At 44.4% G+C, this 9,268-nt stretch overlaps 1 protein-coding gene across 2 annotated transcripts; it reads right to left on the reverse strand.

Moving 5' to 3' along the window:
* Positions 1–1,023: 1,023 nt before the first annotated feature.
* wnt1 (wingless-type MMTV integration site family, member 1) lies at positions 1,024–8,566 on the reverse strand. 2 transcript variants are annotated; one of them, XM_090202785.1, is made up of 5 exons: positions 8,355–8,566; positions 7,369–7,474; positions 5,404–5,657; positions 4,892–5,157; positions 1,024–4,182 (listed from the first exon to the last, which is right to left on the reverse strand). In XM_090202785.1, the coding sequence occupies exons 2-5, from the start codon at positions 7,467–7,469 to the stop codon at positions 3,691–3,693; spliced, it is 1,113 nt and encodes a 370-aa protein (XP_090058911.1). In that variant the 5' UTR covers positions 7,470–7,474; positions 8,355–8,566; the 3' UTR covers positions 1,024–3,690. The 2 variants fall into 2 exon arrangements, with proteins under 2 accessions (XP_090058911.1, XP_036802776.1); XM_036946881.2 differs by having other exon boundaries at positions 7,828–8,504.
* Between the last annotated feature and the right edge of the window lie 702 nt (positions 8,567–9,268).

A 9,268-nucleotide genomic window follows, 5' to 3' on the forward strand; every position in this document is an offset into this window, starting at 1 on the left:
CATTCTCTCTCATACTATCTCATTCTCTCTCATTCAATTCAATTTCAATGTAAGGGCTTTGTTGGCATGGGAAACATATGTTAACATTGCCAAAGCAAGTGAACTAGATAATAAACAAAAGTGAAATAAACAATAAAAATGAACAGTAAGCATTACACTTACTAAAGTCCCAAAATAATAAAGACAATAAAGACTCTTCATTCCAACATGACCCTATGTTACAGTACTCTGCTGCTTTCCTCCTTCCCCTGTCTGTCTGTCCCTTCAGTAACACTGCCTGTGTTCCCATGGCTGGTCCTTTAGGGTGCGGGTGTGTGTTGTTGGACAGGACAGTTGAGTGTGTTTGGCGGGCGCTCGGCCTGGCTGACCCTCTAGCCCATTGCTGTGCTGCGGTGGGCTGGGTTAGGCTGGGGGAAACTATCAGGGTGCCTTCCAAGCTCTTGTGGTTAAGCTAAGGCCTGACTGCCAGGGGGCTGGGGAGCGTGGGTTGGAGGGGTGAGGTTGGGGGGGGGGGGGGGGGGGACTGCAGTCTTTCATTATTTCCTCTATTGTTTCATAATTTTTTTCCGACATTAAGTAAATGAAGCAAAACATTTGGTGCTGTTTAAATCCTATTTAATAGTTAAGCTATGTGACCTGGTCTCCAGGAATTGGGATCCTTCTGTGGAGGGGAGGGGAGTGGAGTTAGGGAGTAGATAGGCAGGGATGTATAGTTTGTGTGTGAGAGAGCTGATGCACTGCAGGGTTTGATATTACAATAGGGGGATTTTAAAGTGTGTGTCTGCGAGTCTCTGTGTGTGTGTGTGTGTGTGTGTGTGTGTGTGTGTGCTGTCTGTGGGAAGACTACTGCTGCGTTTTTTAAGTAATGGGATTAGTACTGGGACACCCAAGGATGGGCCTTTATTCTCACATATCATCTCAAGCACAGAAACTATATGACCAGCAAATGCCATCCATTGCCAAGGAGCAAAATACACAGATGGTGACATTATAGGGGAGTCATGAACTGATTTCCATGCCAACTTAATTGAAAATATAAACTTTATTGTTCTATTATACAATACAAAACAACATAAAGCTAAATCTTTGAGGAACAAGATCTACAATTCTTTGTTTTACTCTTTTACTTCTCTCCCTATAACAGTATAAAGCATCCACAGTAATAAATAGTTTTGTATTTACATAAACCAGAATGGTAATATTCAGTGCATGACAAAAATAGGTGTTAAAGGGCAGTTTTGCCACTTTTCAACCTGGAATTCAATATCACCAGCGTTATACCAGTGTGGACATATGTGAAAACAGTGCCTTTCTGAGATCCATGCTGTAAAAAAGACAAGAAGTAGGCTCCTAAAAAAATAGTGTGACATCACAGGCTAGGATTTAAAAGTTAGAAAAACAGTGATTTTCAAAACCTGCTATGAGTTTCTGGCCACGTCGCCACGAATCTCGTAGTGTTTGGTAAACGTTTGATGATGCCATCAGGTAGAACTTTTTAAACTCTGTTTGTTTCTACAAAACGTAGGATATCGCTGTTTTCACATACATAGATAGACATTGTTATTTGTGCTGGAGATATTGAAAATGAGGTTGAAAAGTGGATGGAATTGTCCTTTATTTGCAGGGAAGAAAGAAGAATGTTTCGCCAATTTTCTAACAAATTCTGTTTCCCGCCCTCGACAAATCTGCGTAATCTACATGAATGGAAATAAACAAAATAACAGTCCAATAAAATCATGATCTGACATGACTAATGATAGCGTGTCTTCTCTCCTTCCATCCATTGGATTATAACAGGTGCATAAATCATTCTTCCCTCAAATTGCAAGTAACTTCAGCATAAATATATATTTCTATATATATTATTTACATTTTGGTTTTCTGAGCTGATATACAATACATTTCCCTTTGTAGTGGCCTTATATTAAAGATGCACTATGCAGAAATCGCTCCGCCATTTCCTGGTTGCTAAAATTCTAATAGTTCACCTAATTTCAGTTTATGTGACAAAGCAAGCAAGTATAGTGTAGAGAAACATTGTACCATGTAAACCGCTGTGAAATATATTTTACATAACCAAACATACTGTATTTTCAGCTGTTTGAAGCTGGTGTACAAACGCAAAAGTAAAAGATGCAAAAAATAAGCACGGGAAGCAAAGAAATAGTGCACATAGAACAGCTCTACCGCTTCTTAGACTTTCTTTCAATGAGGATGCCAGATCTATAACTCAAATTTCTTTGTGGATTTGGTTGGGTCGCCCAAAAAGTGACATATTGCAGCTTTAAAGGTTTTCCCCTCAGTTTATGGTACACAGCTAGATGCAGGTCATATTGAATGGGAAAACCTTTGTCTGTCCACTGTAAACTTGGACAGGAAGATGGTGGATTATTTTACACACTTGTCGCATGTTGCCACAGCAGGGCAATGTCTTGAGTCTTTGTCAACATAGGTATACCTCCTAGGCTAACAGAATAGTTTGCAAGGTTGACTACAGGTATCAGTATTTGGCACTGGTTCCCATTTTATGGACAGGGTTGCCATACGGCAGGTCTCACTATTTGACAGGTCACCCCAGTTCTCTTGCAGTGCCCCTATATCCTACACTAAAACATACATCTAGTTATACTCTCCAATATTCAGTGTATTGATACTACATTAAAACTATTCATACATATTACGATTTTATTCCAGGTTGATATAACATTTTGTCTAATGCTTTTCTGTTATCCTACAACGTCCAGTCATTTAACGTCAGTTACCGTGGCGCAGTAAATCACTGTGGTAACTCCGGGTCGAGGTGCAGCAGATTCCAGAGCAATCTGAACAAAGAGGGCATGTGTGGTGAGTTCGACAGGGAACCATAACGGCTTGGTTTGCGTCCAGGACCTAAGTACATAGCAAACTGTGATGTTTAAAATAACCACCCTCTTGTTAAAGTTCTTCACCGGGTTTATGAGAGACCACGCTTGTGTTTTTCCCGCCACAGAGACATCTGTCTGACATTGTCCGGTAACTGTCCCCTCCTCACATCTCCCCTCGCTTCTCTCTCCTCCTCTCCCATCACTCCTCTCTCCACTACCCACACTCCTATCTCTTGCTGTAGAGGGAAGAGGTGGAGAGAACAGAGAGACTAACTGTATCTTGTAAGGTCCGAGAGGGCAAAAGCCTTCAATACCAGCGTCTCTCTGACTAATTTTGTTTGCTTATTCCTTGCCACAATTCTATTTCCTGTTTTAACTACTTCCTTTTACCTAAGCTGCCTCTGGTCTTGTTACTCGTGCTGGGAAGCCATAGAGAGGATTGGTTTCCATTCCGTTCTACGTGGTTGGATAGCTACAACATTTTAAATACCCAGTAAGCACACTTACATACTCTCACGTTACCACAGTGTCAGTAGCAAGCACACGTAAGCACACATGTTCACACACAACACACCCGCCCTCTTTCTACACCCTGTAGTCATAGTTGTGCTTTTCTCTCTTCCCTCTTCCTCAGAAACATTGATTCAAATCTAGTACTCCCGGTATTCACTTTTCTTTCACCCTCCAATTTCCCCTTTATAGAGTTAGCCCTTTCCTTATCTACCACGCCAACCCACAGGACCCTACTCCTCTATCTACACACCACCTGCCCAAAGAACCAGCTCATCTTCACCTCCCCATCCCTGTCCTCCTGGTTCACCCCCGATCAGAGGCACTGGTGTAACGTCTGTGTGCTGGTGCAGTTGAGGCAGCTGACATGGCAGCACCAGTGGAACGTACAGTGACACCTCTCAGTGACCTTCTCCGTCTGGGTCTTGAACCCTCTACCGCAACACAGGAGCTCACACCCGTCCAGCGCCGGAGACGAGCTGTTACAGTTCCTCCCAGAGGTACCGTGGGTACCCGTCTTGCCGTTGTAGGAGCAGAAGTTGGGCGACTTCTCGAAGTAGACCAGGTCTCTGGACGATGGGGGTTTGTGGGCGGGGTTCTCGGGTTCGAGATGGCGTGGGTCGGCACGGTGAGAGGCGCGGTTGGAGCCCTTGTTGGCGTAGACGACCCGGGAGGCTCCGTCAAAGCGGTCCTTCAGGAAGTCCCCCACGGCGCGGAAGCTGGGTAGACGCATCCAGCAGGTACGCACGACGCATGACCCTGACATGCCATGGCATTTACACTCCTGTCGCATCTCTGACGACACTGTCTGGAGAGAGAAGACACAGGGGAGAGAGAGAAGACACGGGGGAGAGAGAGAAGACACGGGGGAGAGAGAGAAGACACGGGGGTGAGAGAGAAGACACGGGGTGAGAGAGAAGACACGGGGTGAGAGAGAAGACACGGGGAGAGAGAGAAGACACGGGGGAGAGAGAGAAGACACGGGGGAGAGAGAGAAGACACGGGGGAGAGAGGGAGAAGACACGGGGGAGAGAGAGAAGACACGGGGAGAGAGAGAAGACACGGGGGAGAGAGAGAAGACACGGGGGAGAGAGAGAAGACACGGGGGAGAGAGAAGACACGGGGAGAGAGAGAAGACACGGGGGAGAGAGAGAAGACACGGGGAGAGAGAAGACACGGGGGAGAGAGAGAAGACACGTGGGAGAGAGAGAAGACAGGGGAGAGAGAAGACACAGGGGAGAGAGAGAAGACACGGTGGAGAGAGAGAAGACACGCGGGAGAGAGAAGACACGGGGGAGAGAGTGAAGACACAGGGGAGAGAGAAGACAGGGGATTAGCATGGATGATGTGAATAGCTAAGAACATTTTGAAAAACTGTGAAGAATGTGAAGAGAAGAAATGTGAAGGAAAACATGACTGGAATTCAGAATAATGGGTTGATACAGGAGGATCACTGAAAAGGAATGAACATGCAGTACATCATGAAACAGCGATTTATGAACCAACGGCTCCCTCACCATTCTCCCTGCCTCGTTGTTGTGTAGGTTGTTGAGGTATCGGAGATCCCTTCCTCTCTCGCTGGAGTCCACAAACTCCCGGCTGAACATCCGGCCAAAGTCCACGTTGTCGCTGCAGCCGCCCCAGTGCCAGTCAGGGCCCCCAGGCCCCCGGCGACGGTAGTCACAGGTGCACGACTCAATGGCCCCCTCAGAGCAGGAGCGGGCCACCGCATGGGTCACCCCCGCACTCGTGATCGCAAACACAAACGCTGTCTCTCGGCAACCTGACACATCAACAGCAGAAATTCTCTTTAGCCTATACAACCTTTTTTGGCAGTCTATAGTAATGCAACTGTGCGCAATCGGGTCTGAATTGTGATTTAAATGTCAGAACCTCAAGATATGTAAAGATGGGCTTCTATCTGTCAAAGGGGTCTATGAGAAACAACACGATTCCGCGACATTCTGCGCCAAAAAATGTCTACCGGTTGCCTTAGTGAGGAGGCCAGGAGGGACAACAGACAACTCACCACGGTTGACAATTTTGCCAAATATTGCCGGGCTGTGGGTGGTCGGGCAGTCCCAGCGGCGGTTCCTGAACTGCCATTTGCACTCCTGGATGGCAGTATGCAGGCCGGCTGCGATAGCGTGGAGGATCCCCGGGTTCTGGCGGATGAGGCGGCGCTGGCGACGGCTCAGCAGGGCTAAGCTAGGGTCCAGGACCAACTGGACGTTCTTGGAGTTGGTGAGGAGGTTGGCAGAGGAGGCCACATTCACAATCCCCCTAGCAGACAGGACGAGGAGACAGGGTGGAATCAGTTGGTTAGAGAGAAGCTCACACATTGGTTCTTTAATGATATCTATTGACTTTAAAACAATTAATTAGGTTCACATGTATTTATTCATATAGGATTCTGATAAGAATTGGATAATGTATAAGAATTGGATAATGTAAACAGTTTCATTGGAATTTGAGTATCAGTCACAAGAAATAACAAGCAACTTTAATATATCTACAATCTACTTAATCGAAAGTGATTATGGCTGCCATTATTGACTTCCATGACTGCCATGTTGCATTGTCATCGACTATATGTATGTTTTCAGTTACGTTCCTAATTGGTGTCTCCTGCAAACCGTTAGCAATCAGAAAGACTCATCGTTATTAATTGACTGATCGGTGCCAGACGGTAGTGCGCGGTCGGTCCAGTCTATGGAGCGTTATGATCCCATCTTCGGATAAATATTGCAATCCAATTTTCTTCTCTCTCGTTTTGTATTTTCCTTATTTATTTTCTTGGCATATTGTAGTGATAAGGGTTGGTTTAGATATCAAACAAATAGCCTACCCCACTGACTTTGCAAGGCTGTCCAAAATGCAACATTTATTTAACTAGGCAAGTCAGTTAAGAATTAAGAACATTTTTTTTTTTACAATGAAGGCCCAGGAACAGTGGGTTAACTGCCGTGTTCAGGGGCAGAACGACAGATTTTTACCTTGTCAGCTCTGGGATTCGATCTAGCAACCACGGTTACTGGCCCAACGCTCTAACCACTAGGCTACCTAATTATATTGAGGTTTGCGTTATCATTTTCATTATTAATTTAAATATTATTTATGCAACTGTTATCTTTGCAGTGTCGGGATTATATGTATTTAATTTGACAGAATGCATATTATTCAGTGGACATAAGCCTAATTAATTTGTATTTGTCCACATAAGCTATTGTAAGAAAAACTATTTTCACATTTTGGTTTGATTGTTCATAACAAATGTACGCAGACATTGCCATCCTACAGTGTATCCTATATAGAGTGGAATGTTGAGAATACGACATTGAATGGAACTGCTCTTTGCCATCAATTACATCCATTTTTAATTGATCCCACATTGGACAGAAAAATGTTGTCTCGCGTTCAAGCCACACTGTCAAAATGACTGGGGGGGAGAGACAGAGAGGGAGACAGAAAGAGAGACGGAGAAAGAGACAGAGAGGGAGACAGAAATAGAGACGGAGAGAGAGACAGACTTGAAGAAATATGGGCTGCAACCGATCCCCAAATAAACGAAATCGTTATCATATTGAAACACAATACTTCCCTTTGCATCAAATCAATGGAGAAAGTGGGCCTTATTCATTTCGATTGAAAACCGGCTAGATCTATTTAATTAGTTGCTCGCTCTAATTGGGAAGTGATATCCAAATACCTTCAAATATTAATGGCTTGTGGTTGCTGCTTGGTTTTCTACCAGAAACGAACTGAAATGATGAATCGGGTGCCAACAATAACACATGATTATTTCGAGCATAACAGGTCCATCAATTTTGCTTTAGTGTTAATTCATTTGGAGAAGAGCACAGCATCTTCCAGGCAATAAACCAATGTACCACTTAACTGGCTCCTTTGCTGCACCCTCCGTCGAAATGAGCACAGGTCCTCAGGAGGCGCATTTAATTGAATGACTACATCACACATAAAGTCAACTACTCACCACCACCGGCCGCTATTGTTGACTGCTCCCGTGCCTGAGAGCGAGGAAACCAGCAGGATGCACGCGGCTTTCACCCCCAGAAGCAGAGCGAGGATCCTCATTGTGTCTTCAATTACAATGTGAAGAGAGAGCAGGCAAATGTCAAAGTTCCACATCTGAATTCCAGGCACTTTTTATACCTGGTTCTAATTATGATAACAATCCTATTTTTAGGCACAAATAAATCTAGCAGATGGAATTCGCATGTGTTCACCCCATGGCCCATAAATAAAACGATAATGAAAACAGGGCAGTTATTTTTACAATAAATAATTCGATTGCGATCTCTCGTGTTACAGGAGTCACTCCCATGATAAAAGTTAGGCTACCGGGGTTATTCATCTCTCCGATAGCCTGTCATTCTCCAACGCAGGTTATCAAATTAGAGCAGGTAGCCTAACGCTTCAAATTCCTACTCACCACACCACATTCCAAAGAGAGGGACTTTAGAGGTGAAAAAGCAACGAGGAGCCTGTCTTATAGCAATTGCCTGAAATTAATCTGGCGAGGAGACTGTCAGACAGAGGAAACAGGTTGCTAAATGAGTCCTCCTATGTAGTGGCTTTTCAGTCTAGGCTGCTGGACGCTGCTGCTGTTCTCTTCACGTGCTCTCTCTGTCTATCTCTGCTCTGCACAGCAGCGCATTGAGCGCGTGGGACAGTCCGTAAGACTTGATCCCCTCCGTGAGTGATAGGCGACACATTCTTCTCTTATTGAACACTACAAGAGGAATGAAAAAGGGATTTGCTGCTCTCATCTCCCTCTGTTTTTTTTTCTGCCCCCCTTTTCAATAGGATTGGAAGGAGGGATAGTTAATTCTCTTCATAGGGCACAATGAATAAAGAAAACAACACCGGACAGAACAGATGAGAAAGGAAAATATTTGTAAAAAAATTGCCAGTGCAATCCACCAGTGTAAATTGCACATATTACTAACGGAATCTCACGGTAATCAAAGAATCCATCGATTCCTTGGAAACGAGGGAAATGAACGCTGACTCATGCTCTGTCTTCCACATCCAGTTTGTCTTCCTGAATGAGGTCCCTCTCAAGTCAAAACACTGAGATGTGTGTGTCTGTGTGTGGAGATTTGCTGTGACTGTGAGTGCGCACAGTGTGGTGTTCTCCGGCTTTCTGTATGCAAGAGGCTGGTCGGTGTTACCGTACAGTACAGTTACAGCGGAATATGAGCCATCTAAACTGCCTTTTTTACCCGCTGGTAGGATTACTCCCTTAACCGCGTCTCCTCCTCCTTTATCAAACTCTGTCGTATACATTCTCAAGATGTTTTTAGTGGCTTGAACCATTTCTCTACCTCTTCATTCCATTAGCTTTAACCATATATTTGTCTTATTTTTATGTTATTAAATCATGCCAACATAGAGACCTACATTTTGTGCCCAATTAAAATATAAAACATATTTTGGGAGACTGTCTCACTCTTACCGAACTTTGCGCACACGCACGCGCGCGCACACACGCACGCACACACACACACACACACATCAAAAAGAATGGCCTACATGATATATTCGTATATTCACATGATTAATGAATGAGACCCAAGTTGATGAATCATGATGATTCATCATATTGGGAAGAGGGTTTAGTTTAGAGAGGATGCTGTCATCAGTTTAATTATTCACATTTGAGATGATGAATCATATTTGGAATGATTTAGGTTTGATAAATGTCACCCAAAAAGAAAAGCTAGGGAATTAGACGTAAATTAATTCCCCAAACATCTAGAGTGCAGACCTCCCTCAACTTATGGCTGGTGATCAGAGCAGCAGCCACACTGCGCCGTCTTCAACTCATCATCCACAGACTGTGGAGTATGAACAAATATCCCCCATAGACC

This window comes from Oncorhynchus mykiss, chromosome 16 (assembly GCF_057628025.1).
Source record: "Oncorhynchus mykiss isolate SJ-2025 chromosome 16, ASM5762802v1, whole genome shotgun sequence".
Taxonomy (NCBI): Eukaryota; Metazoa; Chordata; class Actinopteri; order Salmoniformes; family Salmonidae; genus Oncorhynchus; species Oncorhynchus mykiss.

Excerpts from the sequence above, each read along its gene's own strand:
- wnt1 (XM_036946881.2), bottom strand. Across the intron at positions 5,658-7,368 it reads AACAATAGCGGCCGGTGGTG|GGGGATTGTGAATGTGGCCT; the intron begins GTGAGTAGTTGA and ends CCTGTCTGCTAG. Across the intron at positions 5,158-5,403 it reads TGGCAAAATTGTCAACCGTG|GTTGCCGAGAGACAGCGTTT; the intron begins GTGAGTTGTCTG and ends TTGATGTGTCAG.